Source organism: Neodiprion fabricii, chromosome 2 (assembly GCF_021155785.1).
Source record: "Neodiprion fabricii isolate iyNeoFabr1 chromosome 2, iyNeoFabr1.1, whole genome shotgun sequence".
NCBI classification, from domain to species: domain Eukaryota; kingdom Metazoa; phylum Arthropoda; class Insecta; order Hymenoptera; family Diprionidae; genus Neodiprion; species Neodiprion fabricii.
The window spans coordinates 29,337,318-29,361,130 of NC_060240.1; the positions used below are offsets into that span (position 1 = coordinate 29,337,318).

At 39.8% G+C, this 23,813-nt stretch overlaps 3 protein-coding genes across 6 annotated transcripts; 1 reads left to right on the plus strand and 2 right to left on the minus strand.

Moving 5' to 3' along the window:
• Positions 1–2,416: 2,416 nt before the first annotated feature.
• Positions 2,417–9,226, minus strand: LOC124176338 (ATP-dependent RNA helicase dbp2-like). Of its 2 annotated transcripts, none has more exons than XM_046557504.1 (6): positions 8,793–9,226; positions 6,154–7,373; positions 5,919–5,978; positions 3,824–4,054; positions 3,558–3,686; positions 2,417–3,177 (listed from the first exon to the last, which is right to left on the minus strand). In XM_046557504.1, coding segments are annotated over exons 1-6 (1,806 nt in total). In that variant the 5' UTR covers positions 8,795–9,226; the 3' UTR covers positions 2,417–3,013. The 2 variants fall into 2 exon arrangements, with proteins under 2 accessions (XP_046413460.1, XP_046413459.1); XM_046557503.1 differs by having other exon boundaries at positions 3,525–3,686; positions 8,793–9,225.
• A 1,815-nt stretch (positions 9,227–11,041) lies between these two features.
• On the plus strand, positions 11,042–12,063 carry LOC124176344 (N-alpha-acetyltransferase 11). Its single transcript, XM_046557512.1, has one exon. The coding sequence runs from the start codon at positions 11,261–11,263 to the stop codon at positions 11,819–11,821; it is 561 nt and encodes a 186-aa protein (XP_046413468.1). The 5' UTR covers positions 11,042–11,260; the 3' UTR covers positions 11,822–12,063.
• Positions 12,064–12,861: 798 nt separating this feature from the next.
• LOC124176336 lies at positions 12,862–22,986 on the minus strand. 3 transcript variants are annotated; one of them, XM_046557499.1, is made up of 8 exons: positions 22,731–22,986; positions 19,226–19,578; positions 18,959–19,087; positions 17,475–18,863; positions 15,891–16,721; positions 14,370–14,538; positions 13,890–14,247; positions 12,862–13,798 (listed from the first exon to the last, which is right to left on the minus strand). In XM_046557499.1, exons 2-8 carry the CDS (start codon positions 19,565–19,567, stop codon positions 13,438–13,440), a joined length of 3,579 nt encoding a protein of 1,192 aa, XP_046413455.1. In that variant the 5' UTR covers positions 19,568–19,578; positions 22,731–22,986; the 3' UTR covers positions 12,862–13,437. The 3 variants fall into 3 exon arrangements, with proteins under 3 accessions (XP_046413455.1, XP_046413453.1, XP_046413454.1); XM_046557497.1 differs by having other exon boundaries at positions 18,959–19,129; XM_046557498.1 differs by having other exon boundaries at positions 18,959–19,129; positions 19,226–19,592.
• Between the last annotated feature and the right edge of the window lie 827 nt (positions 22,987–23,813).

The window sequence follows — 23,813 nt, forward strand, 5'->3', positions numbered from 1 at the left end:
CACTTTTCATTGACGTAATACGATTTCGTCCTGTATGCCTGTACATCCTTAACAAATAGATGATGATAGAGCTTCGCTGTAAGCTTACAATCATTCTCACGATAGAAGTTTATTTGAAGAAAATGTTTCCAAGGAATTATCTGCGGTTAACATTCTTCCTGCTTTATATACCAAGAGTTGGTAGTCCGATACTACCGCTTTGCTTATCAAAGTTCACGTTAATCCACAGCTGTAGGAAAGTTGCGTACATTCCGTAATTCTACGTACATGAGTGTAATTATTGATGACTTTCGAGATATCGAAACCTTATATTGTTTATTTGAATTCATGTGAAAATTATACCACAGTTGAGAAAAAAAGATTATTTAATATTTATTAATTTCGCGATATCTATTCGAGGAATATAAGTATTAGAACTATAATATACCTCTGATGTAATAGAGAATATTCAGAAAACTGATGAATTATTAATCCTCGTTGATTAATCATCCCAAATGTCGTAAGGATCGAAAACTACTTCAAAATAATGGGATTCTCGGTATACCTACAGATTACAATGCTATTTGTCCGCTGTTCGCGTGTATTATTTGACTTAAAATTATACGGTTCGAAAGGCATAATTGAATACGTCAGTAACGAGATACACGATCATTTGAATTGGAAGTTCGTACATACATATGCGTGGACAATTGTTTGAAGTGCGCAGTGCTATGACGCGCATCGGATGATTTCTGATAAACACAATCGGCCCAATAACTATCAGCTCGTCATATCCGACGCCTCTATGTTTGAGCGCGATTTCTGTGTATTTATCGGACCGGAGAACACCGACTCCAACGAACTTTGTAACGTTTCGGCATTATAATTAATTGATCGCATCACTGCCGACTATAAATATTGTACTGTAAAGAACGACGATGATTACAAAACGCAAAAATACGCTCAGAAACTAGTTGAAATTTTTTTACATCATTGATCCCCGCCCATTTCACTTCAAATTACACATTTTATTCGTAGAACTCCGTGGTTGAAACATTAAAAAAGAACTCTGTGGTTATTTTTAACAATTGGATAGAAGAGTCGTGGTAAACAAGCAGAAAAATAAGAGAAAAAATTTGTAATATATTATGCTGTTCGGTTAAATCGTATTGTAAGATTGAATTGCAAAGTAACACGAGAGCCAGGGGGAATTTCCGAATGGAAAGTACCCAAACAATTGATAACAAGTTTCTATCGCTTTGTGGTATGCATGATTGTTGTTTATAATTTTACGTTGTTATTAGCAAAGTCTTTTCAATAAAAAGTAGTGAAATTACTTCGTGCAATTGTGCAGAGCAATATTAGCCGTTGCGTACTGAAAAAATAGCTGTACTGTAGAAACGGCTTTTATTATTTTCTCACCCGTTGTTTCTCAATTTTCTGTTTACTTTAAACTCATTTGACGATTTTCTTACATTAGCCCTAACAATCGGACTAAGTAATTTTAACGTCATTTTTAGCCCAAACAGGCTTTCGTGTACTTGTGTACCAAAAGTATTTTTACCAGACGAGTGGCGTCTTTTCGATATCGCGGGGAAACGGGAAACTGTGTTCTGCTGAATAACACCATTTTTATTCCTTTTTATCATTACGTTTACGGCTACTACCTTGAACCAATTATCTTTGAATGAACCGCTGTTACTGTGCTTCATATAAATTTTTATTCAAATAATTAATAAGCTTTTAACTATTATTCAATAATCTATCGCCGTTTTATTAGAAACTAAGACACTATTAAGCAGTTCATCTCGCGTCCAGTCGCCTCCTAGCACTCAGAGCCGCCCGCGAAACCTGAAATAATCCCGATAGATTAAAAGTTAGTGCCAAACCTTATTCCAGAAGCTCATTCCCACTCTGATATAATCGTCAATTCGAAGATTTTCAAGAGAGGAAATTTCAGCGTTGATCTAACGAGAAGGTAAATCGTGTTTAGGGGTTCATTCGAGACTTAGAGTTAAATTGTGTTGCATGTTGGTTTTTCTTCAAACAACCAATTTATTACGAGACATTATAATTCGATAAATAATAAGCCGAATTATAATGCGATAGATCATAAACCGAATTATAATTCGTGAAACTCGTAAAAATTCGCATTTCATTGTACGCTTGTGAAACTTGTATACCAAAAAAATACAAGGCAAAATTATTTCGTGTTTAACTGCACGTAATTACGGCCAGTTGTTAGTATCAAGTGTGTCTGAAAAATAATTGCTGTTGTTACCATCAGTAATTATCGTAACAGTACTGCGAAGAAGTTATTATTCATCTTTTATAAAACTGTTATCCAATAATCTGTGTAGCTACATTCATCGATACAGGGAATTGCGGGCAGTATGTATGATTTTGGGAAAGGATTTCAAATAATAAGACATATAAGAAGTTTGGAACTTATGTATGTATGTACGTATGCATATCAATAAACATAGGTATATATTAAGATAGTATATACGTATGCGGATATATACACATATATCTAGAAAAATGCACATTTCCATACACGTTCACACATAATGTGCACCTACTTCACAATCTTAAAATTTAATAAATTCTCTTGATATAATACGTATAATAAGGAAGTATAAGAAAACATTTAATTTGATCTATCATGTACCGATAAATTGAATTACCTGTATATATGTCGCCTGTTCGCGGTTTGGTGATTTCATTCATCACTCATCCTAAAGTCGCGAGGTCAATAATGTACGGTTTTTTTCATATTTTTTGCCTGATAGTAATTGAAATAGAGTTTTAGTTTCTGTTGCTTCTTGTTTTAATATAATGTTCCAATCTACCATTTCGGATCAGACCATTGTCTCTTCTTTTTTTCACTTCCTATTTTTATGATTTGTTTTCATCATTTAAAATCATTTTTCCTTTTGTTTGCCATTACTGATTGCGAGAATTCCCGCAATATCAACGATATGATCACAATATATTGTTATTGCATATACATTTTTTTATGTATATATTCGTTTTAATAACCGTTTTGGTGCCTGTAACCACTACCACTTCCGCTACCACCACCACCACCACCTCCGCTATAACTGCTGCTCCCGTTATTGTGACCGTAGCTACCTCCCCCACTGGCATTGCTGGTATAGCTGTTATGACCGAATGATTTACTGCCGTAGCTCCCACCTGGAATAGTTAAACGAATGATCCGTCGTTAATAATTTGACCATTTCATTGTCGAGGAACATAGCTTTCAGTGTTGACATTTCTAAATTTTTCAGCAAGTCGACTTCCAAATTGAAAGACATTACTCTCGTGTTTTAATTTGTGTCAATTACGGAAAAAATATTTTTATGTGAAAATTTACTGCAACGCACTATTAATTTGTATACACTTGGGTATTCATTCACACGCGTCTATAACATCTAGTAATCTAACATAAGTGAACAATTTTAAGGTTTTGTCAATGATTTAATTTTACACTTTGCGTATGAAAATTGGTAATTAATCACAGAATGAAAGAGCGAATGTACCTCCTCCACTACTCCATTTCCCTGATCTGTCACCTGTATTACTGCCACGATCAAATCTGCCTCCTCTATCTCCACCGTCGCGACCACCACGTGAACCTCGCGATCCGCCTCCACCACGACCTCCCGAACTACCGCCTCCGCTACGACCTCCGAATCTTCCCCCTGGTGAATGAATGAAAATATGTTTCAACAGTTATCGTCAAGTTTGTATGTCTTGTAATTGGCAGAAAATGGAAGCTTTGGTTAATCAGAATCTTGCATGATCAAAATTTAATTAACAAATCAGTAGAACGACTCACTTTTATAAACTCCGGGATTTCGTGAAAGCTCATACAGCTTTGGATTGACGACCTGCTTTGCCTCCTCTAGGACTTGGATAAGGTCATTAGCCTTATGCGCATTGCCAGGTGTAAAGAAGGCATATGCTGTACCAGTTCTCTGGGAACGACCAGTGCGACCAATGCGATGTACGTAGTCCTCAGAATTCGAAGGATAGTCCAGATTTATCACAAATTTCACATCTTCGACATCTACATACAAGCTTGTCGGTTACTTCTACATGACATAGTCAAAACCACTTGTTGCTTTGTGGTTCATTATTGTGAAATTTGAAAGACTTTTGCTTTGATTTACCCTTTCTTGATACGAAGTTGATGACCATTTTTTTCATTTTATCGTACTGAGCTTACAAAGACTCTTTTCTACGATCTTTAGTTTATAGATCGTATATAATCAAAATAATGGTGGACAAGTAATCGAAGCAGCAACAGGCAAAATTTTAGCATGGCAAAAATAAATGACCACAAAGAGCAAGCTTGTCTTTTATTTACCTGTTCTGCGCTATAGCTGGAAATGTAAAGACATTTTTTGGTTGAATGTACAGGAATCAGAGCTCAGATGGTTCTCACGAAAGTCTCAGTTGACTTTTAGCTCTAGTGTATAAGTCCTAGCGACTTGGTATAGCCACACCCTTCTCTCCCGCACCAAAGTATGGATCTATGATGCTGATCTTAGAAAACGTTTATCTCTTGATACTTGTTTGATTCAATAATACGCTGCAAATATGCACACGTCTCTCTCAATTTTCACCTGAATATTTATTGTGTTCGCACGAACGATATATTTTGCAATGCTACTGTCAAATTCCTCTTCTTACATCCTAAGAGGAAATTAAATGCTGTCGTTTTCTTTCACGAGTTTCGTTTGAAAAAGTTTTACTTCAATTCTTTTCGATTCAATTGTGCCCAAGCATTGCAAAAGATCTATATCTTAGTGCGAAGGTTCGCAATTAGCCCGAGCGATTAAATTGAATCAATATAATATACCCACGTCTTTCCATGGGTCGATGTCCCCAGTTAAGTGCCCTAGTAATTCCCTATAATCTCTTCCATACTTTGGACCATCATTGGTATAGAGTGAGAGTGTGTAATTCAAGTGGCACGGCAAGCCGAGGCACAGCGTTATGTTAGCTTGTTGCAAGGGGGCGGAGACCAGCAGTCACGCCTCAATCTATTATGTATTTATTCCCAAGCAAGCTCTTCAGAGTTCTTATCATTGATAAAACTCCGTCGCATGTGCCTCTGAAAACATATAGAACAGCATATTACTACCAGACTGACAAGACAGAGCATTAATTAGGGCAAGTTTACCCTATATGGAAACGCCTAACATACACCTAAGAAACCTACCTGCTATCACAAATACTTTTCTGTTTACCACTTTAGACATCGATCAATTATAATCAAGTTTTTACGTAATCACTACGATTTTGTGCAAATTCGCTGTATATAGTAAACTGTATATTTTTTATATAAAATTTCTGTCATCTAGATACATCTGTTTTCTTTTCATCAAGTTTCATCGAAGATCTAACGATCTTACACAAACATGATTGTGTAATCAAATGGTTCGAAAAGCAAACTACTCAGGAGTTGGTCAAAAATGTTTTTATAACAGTAATTGAAGATAAATAAATAGACTGAGGTGTTAAACAGGAAAGTATTTGGAATCAGCCGGCTTAAGCTGTGAACGAAAACGGGTAAACAATTATTACCAAGCTTGCACGTATCTTCTTTGCAGATGCTATATATATATATATATGTATATACGTATATATATGTGTATCTATTATAAGTATATATTAATATCCTGAAAAAATTCATTAAAAAATAGCTACTCCAACATTGTCATCGCACGTCCGTAGTGTGCTACATGTCATTTTAACATCATTCATCACACAGTTGGAGAGAGCACCTGCGTCAATCAGTCTGGCAAATGCCGTCGTCCGTTGCCACGTTCATATTATTGTTATAATACTCAGTTTTGACCAGAGATCAACCATCGCAGCCCGACCCTTACATCTTTTCCAACCTTGTCCTGATCTGATGTACCTACCTAAGCCTCTAGCTGCCACGTCAGTTGCGACTAAAATTGCAGACCTACTGCCCCGGAATTCTGAAAGAAAAGGATGATATAAATATTAAATATATTTCATAACTTCTTATTGCTTTACACAGCCAAATGCCACAGATCAAGTTTAAAGGTGAGAAAAAAAATTGCTAACAGAATAAAAATGTGAGACGATGTAAAGATGTGGTACAGAAAAATGTGATAAAAAAATATCACGTACGATTTAAAACATAATCACGTTCTTGTTGACTTTTATCACCGTGAATGCCGATTGCCTGCCATCCAAACCTGTTGATAGCTCTTGTAATGTCGTCAACCTTTCTCTTAGTTTCGACAAAGATAATAGTCTTATTTTCAGGTTCGTTAGAAATTTCTTCAAGGAGCTTCATGAGCTTTCCTTCCTTTTCGTACTCCTCACAAACGTCGACGATTTGAAGTATATTGTGATTAGCAGCGAGCTGAAGAGACCCAATATTAATCTGAATGTAATCTGTCAGAAACTCTTCGGCCAGGTTGCGGACCTCTTTGGGCCATGTGGCAGACCACATGAGAGTCTGTCTGTCGGGTCTGATTTGCTCGACGATTTTCCTAATCTGTGGCTCAAATCCCATGTCGAGCATCCTGTCAGCTTCATCGAGCACAAGATAGGTACACCTGCGGAGATTCGTAGTCCCTCTTTCCAAAAAGTCTATCAATCTCCCCGGAGTTGCAATGCATATCTCAACACCTCTTTCCAGGTCTCTGGCCTGCGGCCCCTTTGGCGCACCTCCAAATATGCAAGTGTTTCGGACTTGAGATGTGCTTCCGAAATCAGCAGCGACCTGCTGAATTTGTTGAGCAAGTTCCCTGGTCGGTGCTAGAACCAGTGCGACAGGTCCGTCGTTGCGCTGAAGACGTGGCTGGTTGTTTATGTGGACAATAGCAGGCAGGATGTAGGCAAGTGTTTTTCCCGAGCCAGTTTGAGCGATTCCAACCATGTCGCGACCGGAGAGTGCAATTGGCCATCCCTGAGCTTGGATTGCAGTGGGTTGGCTGAAGCCTTGTTTGCGAATTTCGTTTAAAACATAGTCAGGGAAGCCACCCTCCTCGAAATATATGTTTGGTCCTGGAATGTTGGATCCTTTTACGGTTATTTCTTTATCTGAACGATATATTTCAACCATGTGCAGACTCCTTCCCAAGACATTGGGGTGTGGCTGGTAAAAGTCCTTGCTGAAAGGCTGCAGGGAACTCATGTCCCATCTCGGTTTGCGCAGGCGCTCACCGGGCTGCTTGTTTTTGAATGAATTACCCCCAAATCCATTGTCCCGACCTGTGTCTCTTCCTCCACCTCCTCCACCGCTTCCAAATCGGCCTCCCCCACCGCTGTCTCTACCCCCAAATCTGCTCCCTCCTCTGCTCCCTCCTCGTCGGTCTCCACGATCCCTGTCTCGGAATGACCTGGAACGAATGCTAGGATTAGCATTCGAGTGGTTGATTTTCTTACTTCATACTAATTTAATGCAAAGACTTATTGTAGAAGAATCAAGTGAATATATTGCAGCTAATTTTAAGTAGAAAGTGAAGATTCAAATTAGAATCAAAACAAGGATTAATGAATTGCAAATTATGAACAAATTTTGAACATTTTTTTTACAAACTCAGTTAGGCAAGTAAAAACTGCAAGGGTTCAGATAATAGAACATTTATTAGAAAATTCAAGAATGAATGAAAAGGATTCAAGGAATGACAATTTTTTTTAAGTAACAAAACAAGCGGGCGACGGAAATTTTCTAATTGTAAAACTATGATGAACGATGATTTCACAAGATGCTCTTTATTAATTTCTCAGAAGATAATACGTAATCAAAATGTAGGGCAAAACGAAATAATTTTTGTTTACTGGTGGCATTTCAATCGTATCGTAAATCAAAAATCGCCGTATCACGTGTTTAGATCTGTCGCGAAAAAGTTGAGCTTTCTTCATCAAAGAAATAGTGGTAACTTAAATTTATTCCACTCATTGTTTGCTTGTTCTCTTTCTCATGTATCATCAGGGCATGCAACCTGTTTAGAAACGAATCATAATCAGGGATGCGTAAGTAATAACTGAATTACAAATATAATACAGGCTACATTTGAGGCCTTTTAAAAGCAACATGGCCGACCCCCCATACAAGCTCTTCACGGCACAGGTATAGAGGTTTATGTTTATATTAAAAAAAATCAATTTATGTTTATGTTACAACGAAAACATGGCATCAATAGGATATTTTTTCCATTCGGTGACATGTTGATTACGCCTAAATAACGGACATTGTAGCTTGTGCGTCGCTAATTGCAAGCTCTGTAAATTTCATGATTGATTTCCTGGCAGTCAAACATCAAGACGGCTATCGAATTAACCAAATTGAGACAATAACAAACATACACGTTCGTGACTATTGTATTCAGTTACATAAGTATTCCGTTCGATGTATGTTTAGAAACATGAATCGTATGTACGTGCATATTCGATTAACCTTGACAGCATTAATGCGGTATTAACTAGTTGTCAAACAATATTTAGTGTCGACTAGATATTCAATCCCTACGACCGGACTGTGGTGTTGGCTGTAGATTCGGAATTGGAAATGAAGGACTTAAGGATAATTCATCTACTGGCATAAAATCCAATTGGAAAGGAAAAGATCTAAAAAAATGAGTAAAAAATTGAACGAAACTAACAACGTTGCAGGGATCACGAGGCAGCCATGAATGAAAAATGCAAAATGAATCGCTGTCGCGTACACAGCGAAGCATCTTTGAGGCCTACAATATAGCCGACGATTATCGATAATAAACAGTAGCCGGGTACTCGATATGCCTAAAAATACTTACATAGTAGTTTAAGTGTAGGTTAAAAAGCTGTATCAACTGTTGTATGCGTCGTTGACGCGAAGATGCAAATACAGGTCGACTAAGGCTGAAAAACCGGGAAGCGTCAGTGTAACAAGATAGTCGTTTTACCATCTGGGCAGCGGACACCGGAGGAACACGGAGATACAAAACTCCGGTGGTGAGTCGCAGCGCGCATTAGATTTTCTGTGCGCCGCGGTGAAAAATAGTTCCTCTTCTATGCTTCCGTCGTTCGTTGTCGAATTTCTGGACTCCCTCGCGCTTATGCATGTGTTTCCGGCCGGCACGTGATACTGTAACATTAAATATATCTGGATTTGCCGGTTGCTGTTAGCTTACCGTGGATTACAGAGAAAACTTATTGTTTTTTCGGTACCGCGTCGCGCGCATAGGTACCAAGTGAACTTTGGTAAGTCCAACGTTTCCATCTCACGTGTGAATAATTACACGTATAAGAATTATTGCCGAGTCATACGTAGGTATGTCAATGAAAGTGGGGAGAACTCCCGTACAGAGTTCTGATCGAAATTCAAAATGGCGTATTTTCTGGCGGTACGAGGAGGAGTTCGCTGCGTCGAACTTTCCGTGCATTTCGTTACGTAAATTCACTGCTATAGATCATTGAGTATTAATAGTGATACCACACCGCGGTATGTCTATAGACTGTAGTCGCTTCAAGCCTATCGTTCTCACCCAGGATAATTAACAAATCGTTAGCAATTATGCGGGATATAGTCCTGGCAGCCTTTTCCGTTATTTCTAGTCTGCTTATTGTATTCGGCCTCGTTCTACTAGGTAAGAAATTTTCATCCCGCTTTTCTAGTGACCATTTATATATTTTTTTCCACGAATGCCAAATTTCCGATCTCACGAATACATCGCAAACCTAACCTAATCTAACCTCAATAGCGATACTCTAGTACACAGTCCTCATTTCATGGCGCGCATAACTTGTGATATTGTTGACGTCATGCTTTTATTATCATTTTCACAGTTTGACACGCAATTTTGTACCTCGATATCATAAATTTGTAAGATTCATCGAAATGATTACGTACATTATGATGCGTTTATTGCATTTATGGATGATTTTTTCCCAACTTGGACATAAAATCTTTCCAAACCATAGAGGAATTTAGTTGGTATAACTTTTATCTCCAAGTACATTAACAGTAAAATGTGTCAACAATCATTTTTATAGGGAGTAAACTGCAAGCTCTATGGTAAAATTGTATCTGATTTATTATTTTACATGCTTCGAAGCGTTGCAAAATCTTAAAAATGAACGTCATCTATCAATATAACAAAAGTGCCATCGTAAAGAACAAACAGAATATATAAGACTGGCTCTCCCACATCTTCAATCAAAAATTTAAAATCCAAGTAATGGCAAGAAATAATCACTGTAGATCTAGTTCGTTTTTGTTGATTAATTAACAAAGCCATTGTACAAAGGAGCTGTTTGAAAAAGGTTTTTTTTTCTAAATTCGTGGACCAACTCAAATTTCATTTTGTTCCTATTGGAACCCATTGTGGTAAATTGCTGCTATTTATACTATTAATAAATGTAAGCTATGTAAGAGTTTTCCCTTTTTTCTTGTCGATTTCCTCAGCCCATCTCATATGCCTACTATTGCCATAGATACATGTCTTAAGCAGGGCATACAGATGCTCAACCAATTTATGTTCATTAACGAGCATATTAGTTAAAATAAGCATCATGCGTATTTAAAGATTACTATTTAAAATAACTAATATTGAGTAGTTATGCAGCTCAAAATAATGTTATGAACGTCGGGGAATTTTTATAAAATGACCGGGAAAATATTGGAATTGTATGGGAATTTGCAAGCCCGTGTTGCTGCACACTCTACGACTTTCATATATCAAATATCATTAACATTATTACATGTTACGTTTCTTAAAACTCCATCGCTCGATGGTCGCTAGCGGTTAAAAGTATTTACAGTATCAAGACTGATTCTTTTTCTCCAAGTGAAAAGTATGTGTGAAAATACTTTTATGTATGACAACAATACTTGTGTGAAATTATGTTTTCTAAAATATTTTAGACTCTTCCCTTTTTTTCATTTTCAGGCTGGTACTTGGTATGGAAATTCTTCCTGTCAAGGTTCCGTTTTGTGCGTGAGTTGCTTGGTGGCATGAGCGAATCTTCTTCGGTAAACGATTTAAAGAACGGTAGATCACGGATAAAAAAGGTCCGTCGAGACTGAGGACAGTATAGATTTCTTCACGATCAAAAGAAGGAAGAAAAAGCAGATCAGACAAGAAAACATTAACTATTTTATTTTTAATACTTGGACTGAAACCACAAAATCTATCCAATAATAATTTAGCCAGGTACGCGATTATTATATCAGGTTCCAAAGTCCATCTCTTCAATCACTGCTCACAATTTGCTGACAGCTGCAAAATATAACAGAAACAAAATGTCAATAAACATACGTTGTGCCACGACGGAGGATTTGCTGAACATGCAGCACTGTAATCTTCAGTGTTTGCCAGAAAATTATCAGATGAAGTACTACCTCTACCACGCTCTCTCTTGGCCACAACTTAGCTACGTTGCGGAAGATGAAAAGCGTCGAATAGTTGGCTATGTACTGGCGAAGATGGAAGAGGACTGTGAGGACAATCCCCATGGGCACATAACTAGCTTGGCTGTAAAGAGGTCACACAGAAGGCTGGGCATTGCTCAGAAGCTGATGAATCAGGCATCAAGAGCGATGGTAGAGTGCTTTGGAGCGAAGTACGTTTCTCTTCACGTTAGGAGAAGCAACAGAGCTGCCTTGAATCTCTACACAAGCAGTCTGCAGTTTGAGGTCTCTGAAGTTGAGCCGAAATATTACGCAGACGGCGAGGACGCTTATGCAATGAAAAGGGACCTAAGCAGTTTTCATCAAGAAAAAAATCATGCGAAGGATAAAATCGCCAAAGACGGAACAGCGCACACCCATTCTGGTGGATGCTGTGATTACGAACACTCTTGAAGAAAGTTTGTCTGGGTATTTGAGACCAGCTACTACCGGTTCTTGAGTCCCTGAATAATTCCAGTTCAAGATTCGTGACGAACCGATGTTACCAACCAATCGTAAAATCATCAGACGTAAATTTTTTTCTGCGCGCAAACATTCGATAGCTGCAACATTATTATTACTATTATTATTATTATTATTATTTTATTTAATAGAAGAAAGAATAAATATTATTGAATATACAAAAGTAAACGAAATGTGAACGGAGTATATTATTTTGCGAGTTAGCCTAATTTCATGTACCGCCGGTCAATTTTACAGAACACGTATGTAATATATTTGAAAATACTTACGAATTGATGCTTCATTTACTTAATACGGGTGCAGGTGACGATACTACGAAAACAATGGAATTTTTATAAAATTATTTGCATTCACTACGGAAACTTGTAATAATTATAATACATTAAAAATATTCGTCTTCAAAAAGGATTATCTTGTCAATTTAAATTTTGTACCCGTGAAATGCCAATGTTATTCGCTCTCTAAATTTGGTTACAAATTCGAGTTTTCGAGAAAAGTAGTCAACAGCTCAAGTATCCTTTGAAATAAATCTAGATTAAATTCACAACTGCTAAAAAGTCATATTATCGATCATTTTACAGAATCACCGAGTACATTATATCGTGAAATGTAAAACTGAAACGTTGGAGAAAGACGACATAGTTATTACGCGAGCTAACTGAAGGGAAAAAACCAAATAGGAATGTACGTTCAGAGTTCTCAAGAAGTAATTCATTTGACATTTCAATTCGTTTATCACTTGACAACTTAACAGCTGAAACCAACATTTGAAAACGATAAACGTCCAGAAGAGAAACATTCTAATTACTTTTCAATTCTGAATATTCGTAGTACTAGAAATAATTTTTCGTAAAGTTCTCTTACGACAATAGAAGAAAGTTTCACCAGAAATAAATAAAAATGAGGCTGATTTTTTTAAAAATGGCTTTTATTCGTTTTAATCCGAGAGATTGCAAAGAAATATGCATTACTTGACGCTCCGGGTATTATTCCACCCGAATCTTAGTGATTATTGTATAAAACACAAGAAGAAAACAAATAAAACAATCGTCAAAATGAAAATGAACAAAAGAGCTGACATTAGATAGTACTTAATATAACTATGTTTTAAAATATAATAATAATTCTATATACATAAAAAATAAGTTACAGCTTAAATAACATTGTATAACGCACATTCTTGTCACAAGACGCCAAGTCGTCCATAACATTGAACATTTTTCGTGTCAGAGTAATTTGAGACAGTCGCTTAAATGCAAAGTCAGAACACTGAAACTTGAAAAATTCAAAAAGACAGTGCTCGACGTTCACGTCTGCGTATTCCTTACTTAATTACAAATTGAAGTGAATACCCCCTTTTCTTGAAACTCAATCTTTTGCACGTGTCCTACAAAACGTCCAGTCTCGTTATTTACCTGTGCATAAGTTACTACAAAAGTGAGAGTGATGATTCACGAAACTATTTTCTGAAGTGGTTCTGAAGTTTCTGAACGAACTGAATTATTTCGCGTTTTTAATGTCTAATTATAATACTTGATCGGCGTAATTTAAAACTGGCCCGTAATCTGTCGGATCCAGTCGAGATAGTGCGATACTCTCGTGTAAACCCCGGGGACTCCTGCCTGACCGCATCCAATTCCCCAGGATACGACACCAGCCAACTGCCAGTGACCTTGACGTTCGCAGACCATCGGGCCACCGCCGTCACCCTTGCAGGCGTCCTTTCCTTCCTCACCTCCAGCACATATGAAGCCTGGATGCAAATTGAAGCTGTACCCTAATCTGGTCCTTCGCATCTGGTTCTCGCAGACCGCGTTGCTGAGCACTGGAACGTCGACTTCCTTCAGGATGTTCTGATACTTTCCAAAGTCGCCAAAGGCGTCTTTTCCCCATCCCGTGGTCCAGCACCTGTGCGAAAAGTGAGAAATTAGCGAAATGAACATGCCGAGAGGCTCCTGCAGGACAGACAAGGATCGACGTTCTTCAAACTCGTATGTACCTCGTGCCAGTAAAGTCGTCGTGTCTGTTCGGGAGGCAGGCCGGACTGATGTGCGGATTCCTTTCAAAATCGATATCATGGTCGAGCTTCAGGATTGCGAGGTCATTGTACAGGGTACCGGCGTAGAATTCTGGATGCACTATGACACTGACTATGTCGCGTTCGATGTACGGGAAAAATTCAACGTCATGATTCACGTCCCATTCTCCAAGACGTGCCCTGAGGTCTCGTCCGGCGTGAGTTTTTATGCAATGAGCCGCAGTCAGTATGTGACGGGGACCGATCAGGGTACCACCGCAGACGTAGACGCTCTCACTAGGGTCTTTCTTGAGGATTGCTACTTGCCAAGGATACTCGCCTGGAAGTTATTTAAAATATTAGACTTTTGCTTTCGCAAACGGATTTTATCTACGTGCAGGCAGAACGCTTCAAGGATTTCCAAGTGTGCAAAGTACTGCAATGTCAACGAATACCAATTACCGAATTCAGAGTCTCCATCAATGTGGGCTGGGGTCTTTATACGACCATTTATACCCTGGCTGTTGCGGACTCCACATTGTCCATTCCGACTAGGCCTTCCAGGGTTTATCTGTTGCCGGCGACAGCACACGTGACGCGGTCCGCAGACTGGAGGACGTCCAAATTGTCTCTGTGATTGAAAAAATATTTTGTCAAGTTACATTAAATGAGAAAGCAAAGCAGTTTTTCCAAAAATGGCCAAGCTAAAAAATACTGTATTTTTCCATGAACGGTTTCTAACAGTATTTTTCCCATTATCTTAGATTTTGAGCTTGGTCGTTTTTATAATTAATAACAAGATTGTACCCACATTTTTGAGTTTCAAGTGTCGAGAATTGTTAATCAAAACGCGATTTCTTATGTACGGATTTGCTAAAAAATTTTACTATGCTATGCAAATATTAAGTCTGGGTAAATTCGCGTTTTGAATTCCTCGGCTTGTGGCATCTCCAGAGTTAATTTGTAGTAGAAGAAAAGCCAATCAGGTTTCCCGCAACCTTCACAATGCCAGAAGCAATGCTTACAGACTTTCGCTTTGCAGTCGAGCACCGAAAATTTGGAAAATTAAGTAGCTTAGTGTCAGATAACTTTGTATGTACATGTTTCAGTTTTAGTCGAGTACTCCAATTTACGGCAAGTGAGATATACACATATACCAGCATGGTCCTCGACGTATATTCAAAATGCATACCTATAATCGTAACGGTAAATCTACAAATAGGAATATTTTTTGCATCTAAGGAAGTGAAAATATTTTTTTTTGTTAGATGAACTAATTTCTCAGGTTTGAATCATTACTGTACCAAATTGGTTTGTCAAAAGGCAAACGGTCTTGTGCTCTAACGCCCATACTGGTATACATGTACATAGTATATAGATTCGTCATGCTTTCTACTTGCTATAAATATATTATGTTAGTACTGCAGTAACAAACGGCGAAAGTCTATTAGCGAGACTAGGTATAAGTTCGATAGTTTTTCCATTACACAAATTAAAACAGTAAGAGAGAGGACGCGCAATGCATTCAGAAATTAATCGTCTGTATGTACACTAGTTAATAAGTTTCTGCCATAATTCAGATTGATAATGAATTCGTAAAAAGTAAAAGAATTCGCCGGTGTACCAAATTAGTCGATAGTCAGTTTTTAGTAGCGATGTCATTCAGGTATAATAAGACTTTCACTGAGAGAAGAACAAAGAGAAAGAAATATAGTGTGTGTTTGTGCGAAAAAGAAAGAAATATACAGAGATATGGACGAAGAGAAAGTGAAGGAAATATGCATATACTTATACAATGTATATCGAGAGCAAGAGAGATAGCAAAAAGGAACTTGAAAATATTCTCAAGTATATGTAAACTGTTTATAATCATCGTAGCTCTGTGCGCGTGTCTCCGGTCAGGTCTGTCCTCATCGTGGTGTTCGCCGCCGCCATCCTCACAGGCTTTTATTCAGCTCACCGACTAATACTCCCAGCTCTTACCTCCTGAGCCAGTTGTTCGACTTGGTTAACATCGCGTTTTCGCCTTTCCGGGAAAGCTACCCGGCCCCCGCGTTCGTCCCCTTTCTTTTGAGCCTGAACAGTCTGCGCTCTCGACGACGATGACGGGTTCCAGTCATTTTCTGCGCTATCGTAACTGCTCTGCAATTTCTCATTGTAAGCCCCGAGGTTCTTCTGAGTATCGTTTGCTCTCAAATTCCTGTAGTAGTCCTCGGCATAATCACCGTATTCACCGGAGTAATCGCTGTCGTAGTCGTTGTCTTCACGGTAATATCCACCAGGGCCTTGGCCATAGCCGGGCTGACCATAAGGACCCTCGGAATAATGGGGCTTGTACACGGATTGATGTTGGTAGTGTGGCCTACTGGGATAAGCCGCACCGAAGCCGCCCCCGTGACTCGGGTAGTGGTGACCGAATGGCTTTTCGTAAATAGGGGACCCTACGGGGTAATGCTGGGGGTAATAATGGCCACCTGGTTTACCGAGGAGGACTTGTTTCTTGTAGGCGAGAAGGTCGCCGAGCTTGTGGACTAGTCCGTGATTCGGGGTGACGTGGAGGTTGACGAACGGCTTGACTACCTTATCACCGTACTCGTCTTTCGTCACTTGAACTGCAACTAAGGGATTCACTGAGACCAGCCCGAGGTTTAGACCCTGACTTCCGCCCCCGTAACCCGGGTAGGGATTTACTAGCGAATCTCCGCCGTAGGGGTTTATTGGGTAGCCGGTTCCTCCTTGTGGCAGTCCAAAACTGACGCCCCAGGTTGGCTTCAGGTTCAATTTCGAGGTGTCCAGGTCGCCGACGACCAGCCGCTGGAAATATTTTACCCACGTGGTAAAGTTACAACGACCCGGATGCAGAGGGTTAGCACGTTGGTTAGACACTCCTCGCTTTTTACGCCTTTCGCCGCTATTCCAAAACACTAGCCAAACGATACCAACCAACATGATAATCCCGAGTCCTTGCTTACTCGGACTCGATTCAAATGATTCGCATTTTCATTGTGCCGATAGCTGATCGCGTGACCTTGGACGGTGGAATGTACCTTCAACTTGTGCAATGTTCCCGGTTGACTTAAGTTGCTGTACTTTTTTTGCCCCTCAGACTGACGAAACAGTAATCTGGTAGGGTGTCAGGTGATGTGATTTGACGTGACCGGGAAACGTGAAGTGGAATCAGGTAGTTTCGTCTGAGGTGTTGATTGGAATTTGAAAGTGGAGTGTAGTTTAGGTCATGAAATTTGAAGTCAGAGTTATTGGAAATGAGCGAAAGTGCATTAATGTTATAGAAAGCGTTAAAAAGCGTTAAAAGCCGTACACCAACTTGCCTCATCCTCGTAATTCTGCGTTATAGAATTATATCTTTACAACCCATGCTCTTAGAAATTCGTACCAATTGCCAAGCTTGAGGTATAAACACACTTTGCCTTGTCCGAGTTGACATAGTCACGAACAATCAATGAACTATAATCCTGTATAAACCATTCATGGGGTTCTCCTAGACTTGGCAAATGGTAATAGACTACAGTTTATGCAAATTATAGTATGTATTATTTAGTGCCTTACCCCTTGTGCGTCGGTTTTCTTGACTTTCTCGCCCGCGAGCTCCTTAACGTCTCTCTTGGACCTCTTCGTTTCATCGTTATTGTCAGTCTTCTCGGCGTTTGCTTCCAACGCTTTCTTGTTCTCTTCTATCGTGTGCTCAGCCTCTTCCGTGACGTTTACGCCCTTAGGTACTCGAACAACGCTCATTGTACCATTTCCGTCGGTTAGAACGGCCTCAACGGTTTCTGCCTCGATATTTTTACCAACATTCCTCGGGTCTATGGCCAGGTAGAGGTCATCCTTTCGTCCGAGCTGATCAACGGCCGGGCACTGCTCGTACGGCACACAAACGCAATCGTCGTAATTGGAAGACGAAAAACCGCTGTCGATTCCACCGTTTGATGACCCAAAACCGTTTCCGGATCCGAAGTTCCCGTTACCGTTAGACCCAAAGTTGTTGCCATTTGACCCGAAACCGTTGCTGGACCCGAAGCCGTTGTACGACGACGACGAACTGGAGTCATATTGACTGTTGCTAAATCCGGAATTGAACTGTTTACCGGTATCGTAATTGTTGGATGAGAATCCCTTATTAATGTTGCCAGTGCTGAAGGTAGGATCTTGTCGCGGCTTTTCGTAGCTGGGGTATCTGTCCGCGTAATTGCTGCTTCCAGAGCCGATCAGGTTGTTGCCAGAGGACGGAGTCTTGATTTTAAACTCTTTTTTGAAACTTTCGAACTCGTTAAAGGAGTTGCCGAATCCCCCGCCATTACCGTAACTTCCACCCCCGTGTCCGTATCCGTAATTGTTAAATCCGTTATTACCAACGGGACCAGGTCCAATGATGGAACTGGGAGTCCCAGACACTACGCCAGGGTTGTTGACCACAACAGTTGGAGCTTTGCCTCCGTTGTTCGCATCTTCACCATGGTGGTAATGGTGATGGACATGTTGCTGCACTCCAGACCCTAAGCCCTGATTAAGGACGAGCTGCTTCTTGTCAATGAACTTGTCTTCGTATTCAAGCCCCCCGTCGAATGAAGCTCCACCCTCGTAGATGGGTTTGGAGTCATAGATTGGTCCCGGCTTCTTGAAGCCTGAGTATGGGCCGCTAAAACTGGGTGGAGGTCCATAGCTCGGTCCTGAGAATGACGGCGGTGGTCCAGAGAAGGATCCAGGTGGTCCATTGAAAGGCCCGGTTGGTCCAGAGTATATCGGTCCCGGAGGGCCAGAACTAAAGCTCGGAGGAACAGGCACTGGCCTTGGTGGTCCGTACGGACGTTTTACTGGAATTGCGGGAAGAGGCCTTCCAACTGGTTTAATGGTGACAGGTTGTGCGTAAATGATTTCCTGTGGCTGAATGTCTCTGTGGGGTGAGTAATATGGGCGTCTTCCCTCGGGATTGTCACACTGTAAATGAAGAAACAGGTTTTTTATGCACAATGCCAAAAAACGTGGTCATAGGTTGCCAGATCCACGAGACCAATCATATCATTGACACTTACGTTCATGAGGCCAAGCGAGCACAGCTTTTCCTTGATGTAGGCGCGTGCTACGGTATCATTCCCAAGTTGAAGAGCGCTCTTTACGTTCGGATCTGAGTATACTTCGTCGTAACCTTCCAGATTGCGACCCTGTCGATTCGATACGAGAATATCATCAATGACAGTGTCTACCTGCAAGACAAAGGATTTTTTTTTTTTTTACCTAATTAATCTGCATACTTTTTTTAGGACCTCAAAGCAAATGCCTGAACCCAAAACGATCCTTACCAATCGAACCTGCTGTTCAAGAGCCTCAGCCACACCGCTACTATCTTGCTGTACATTGGAGTTATACTGTGGATAGTTCGTAGCGACGTTCTGCAGATCACTCTGCTGTTGTCCTTGCTGAGGGGCATCGGGTGCGTTGAAGGTCACTGGGTGAAAGGCCTCCTCCTGTTCTGTATTCGCTGCGGCAAGCAGGTCTTTACCCGTATCTTGCCACGACCATTGCTGTTGGTGTTGTTGTTGGTTTGAAGATGAGGAACTTTGGAGAAACGATGACGTCCCGTATGAAACTTGATCAGCACACAAGCACTGCGCCAGCAGGCTCACCAGTATCACTCGCCACATTGTATATCACTCTGAAACCAAAAACCTACGTCAGCTTTCACTGTCGGGTTCACTTCTCGTCGAGCTTAATCTTATCGTTCTCATAAAATCAAGTTCCGTCCATTTAGCTTTACTGAATTACAAATAGTCAATGAAGCATTACGAATTTCTCCAACGATAAGGCTTGTCAGTGAAGATCATCACTTGTAGATTAAAATTCGGAACTCTTACGAACGTTCCAACATGCAAACTAGTTTCTCAATTTTCTCGAACCTAGTTGGCTACAGAACTATTTATTCTGTCACATGTGTTGGCGTTTCGAAATTCACAGACCATGAATGGATAATCGCGCCAAAAATTTCGCGGACGATTTGCAAGTGAATACATAATAACGTGGTGTTTCGAAACGATGAGCTTTCGCAGTATCCAAAGTGTGTTTACGTATAACATGTATTTCAAAAGTGTGACGAGATTTTTTCTGCAGATATTGGATTCGTGGGCGTGCGTGGGTGGATTCGCGCTACATCCATCGCCTATTCATGTAATCTGTATCTCTTCTTGATTGCCGAAAGTAATTTTACATGGGCTACAGATTCTCGGCATAAACACGCGAAAGTCAACGTTGACTTTCCCTATCTCAACTTTCATCTCATACATATATTTGGCTGTGATCTCATAATATTTAACTAAGGCAAAACACAGTTTCGCCTCTGTACCGAAAGATTTCCATTCGTCATATCACACAACCTACGCAATGGAACATGTCGAAAATCCACTGATTAACACGAATCAGTAATAACTGCAGTAATTTCTCTGCACGGTTGTACGACCAAGCCGACACTCGCCGCGAAAGTGCATCATCTTTCGCCTTTCTCTTCTACCGATTGTTTTTTCAAACAAGTTTCATTCCTGGTCACTGACCCATGCAAGGGTCCTTTGTCAGAAGTCTTCGCGTCAAAACGGACGAGTTTATAGCCGAGATCGCGGTACCTGTTTCCCAAATTCACGTATGATTTATTCACAGTAGTGCAACTCCTTGAAGCATAAAAATTGTACTTCCTCTCTACTAATTGCAGGTTTGGGTTCACTGGCTATATGGCACAGTTTTACTTTAATTCTGAAATTGGAGGTGACAGGACGGGCTGACTTTCAGCTGAATCAGATGTTACCGAAATCAAAGGATTCGCTTCGGGAGAAAGTATGAAGTATGTGCCAAAAGTCGTCAGCCTACATAAATTTCACGCACTATCTACGTGTATAGGAATTACCAATGCCACAATAACTCTGTGTTGTGGCGCCAGCTTGGCAGGATGATTGAATTCGTTTAATTCATTTCGTGTAGATACATACAAGCCCATTCGTATCGCACGGAGAAAGTAGTATGGTGATGTAATTCTCGCCAAATTTGACAGGCGATTCGTATCGTTAATCTTGTCGTTAACAATTTAACGGCTCGCTTACGTACACGCGAATCGAAATTCTTTAGGAGCAATAAATCCATTATAATCTCAAAAAGATCGAGAAAACGATGAGAAAAGAATTTAAACGATCAAAAATTAATTTTATATCATCAGTCTTAAGATTTTGTCGAACATTAACCGTACTGTTTTTTTTATACCGATTTACTGCAAAAAGTTGTAGGGAAAGTTTGACGGTATTTATTGGATTCCGAAAAGGGACTCTCCTATACACACACGTTTGTCAAACGTGCATAAGAAGTACGTCAGCGATCCTCCCACGTGGTTTTGCGGTTCACTGATTTTAACTTTCTCTTATAAATTAATTATTCACCCTGTATGTTATATTATATCGCGTCTTGGTCTTGACGAGTTACTTGGAAGGTGCTGGCGGGAAAAGCTATTGTATGTTAATCAATCTGAACGCAGTAAAGTTCATTAAACAAGAATAACAATATACTTTTAGTTCATCCATAATAACCTGGATTAGTTCTATCGATAATTTTAATAACAGGCATATGACTTTTTTCGCTTTTTCTTTCCTCGCAGATCATTTCACGATTGTTATTTCTTACATTTTTCATACGATTCCTGAGATTTTCACGAGACGCATTTTCGTCTCGATCAAGGAAGATTATAGCAAAGAACGTTCACGGATCGAAGCCAAATTCAACTGATCCAAATTTATATTTTACTTCGGACAGCAATGTAATTTACTTTAGGGAAACTTTGAAAAAATAAAAACCGGCCAGCTAAACTCAGAGTTTATCTTCCTTTTTTCACCAGATGAATATTACAAACGGGTCAGCATAGCTTATTTTTTTACTCCAAATCATCAGAGTAACCATTTTTTCCTCACAGTTTATTTATTAACGTCCATCAAATTTCCAGTTGTAGTTGGTACGTTCCTAACCAATTAATGAGAAAAATATGTGGATCTAATAATGCTGCAATTTTTTCTCTAAGAAACACATCTGGATTACTGACAAAGATAATATAATTACAACATATAAACACTCAAAAGTTTGCCTGGTTACGTACCACAATGAAGTTCAACTAACCGACGTGCTCGTCACAGAAAAAGACGAATTTACATGAGTATATTTACAATTCAAAATTCACCAAAAACTGCTAAAATAGTCTCACAACTGAGCTGCAGCTGGCGCAGTCCAGCTTCTTTCCTATACCATAAACACAAATTAACGGGGCTTGTGAAGTCCTCTTAAACTTGACATAGTTATACAGTTTCGTAACCCACCGAACTCACCGGCTTCTCTGGAACTCAAACTTGGAACGATACTCGTACAGTTGATTACGATATACCAAAATCAACGTACCTTGCACGGTCCCAAATTCCTGGCAAAAACCTTAGCAAATATACTCGGATACTATTGCTTGTTATACTATTGTTCAAATGACTCTAATGTCCGGTAACCGTAGTACAATTCATTGTCATTGCACCTGCAGTGTGACTTGTTACATTTGTACATCGGTATTGTAAAATATGAAATTCATTTTAAAAAATCAAGAGAATTACGTTCTGTGATGAAGTGATTACGTTTGAACATTTTGAAAATATTCGGCGACAGAAAAACTGTGAAGTAGAATGTTAAAAAGACGAAAACTGCAAATCGAGGTGAATCAGTGATGTTTGCGTTTGTAAAAGATCCAAATGAAGAAATTGGTGATTGAAAAATTGTTTAAATGTTCTCAAAAAATATTCTCACCTTGGGCGAGGCGTTCCTCGTAACACTCTCACGGACACTGAGCTACTTGTACACCGGAGTAACTCTTATATACGGCTGTAGACCAGAAGCCCACTATGCCGAGCGATACTCCTCGGCTGAATTGTGCATAGACTGAGACGAGTATATGGTCTAAGGACTGAATGACCGCGAACACTTTCTCCCAGGTTTATATGCTATACCTCCTCACTCTGGTTCGAGATATCCTCTCTGACTCTAACTCCGGCACTTCTGTGGTTGACCGAAGTACGCGACAAAGCTTTTATATACTATACACTGGTTCCCATCACGGGGATGCTGGTGCAGCGGGGCAACGGAACCGCGTCCGCGACCACCTCGATTTTCTTCGGCGGTGGGGCTCCAGCCATCCATCGAAGGCTGATTGCACCTCGGTGAGTCACCTGAAAACCCGACGCCTTTCTTCAGCCTGCATCCCCTCTGGAAGTTAGAATAACGAAGGAGAAAAAGTGCCGAGACAGGCGACAGAGTCTGCATTTATTTATGAATGAACGTAACAGTGATTGCTAAAACTACGGACTATGTGTACGTAATATCGCAATGATGACAAAACCTAAGTCCGCATTCTTTCATTCTAGTTTCACTGATTCACAATGGGTGATGCTGTAGTATATTTTCACAAAGGTTTATCCAACTTTGATTACTCCACGAGTAATTTGTGACTATATAACGAAGCCGATGATCAGCATAAATTTCGAGGGTTTAAAAGTGATAGTATTTTTGCGATTTTGCCCAATCGAGTTATGTGGTAAATCGCAAGATGATAATAATAATAAGTATAACATTAAATCGCATCAAGAAAGAAAGTCGGAATATATGTGTTTATAATGATTTATACGCGTAGTGAGATGCAACATTTGAATCAAAATAATAAACTTCTTTCGGCATATACCAGGTACACTTATACACTTTTGATACAGGCAAACGACGATAAAACAATAGAATGATTCACACAACACGCTAAAGGTACTCGACTACGATTTATTTTCCTATCAGAACTCGTGGCGCAGAATCATTGCTGTCAGATGTCGTAATTTTACCAGTTCA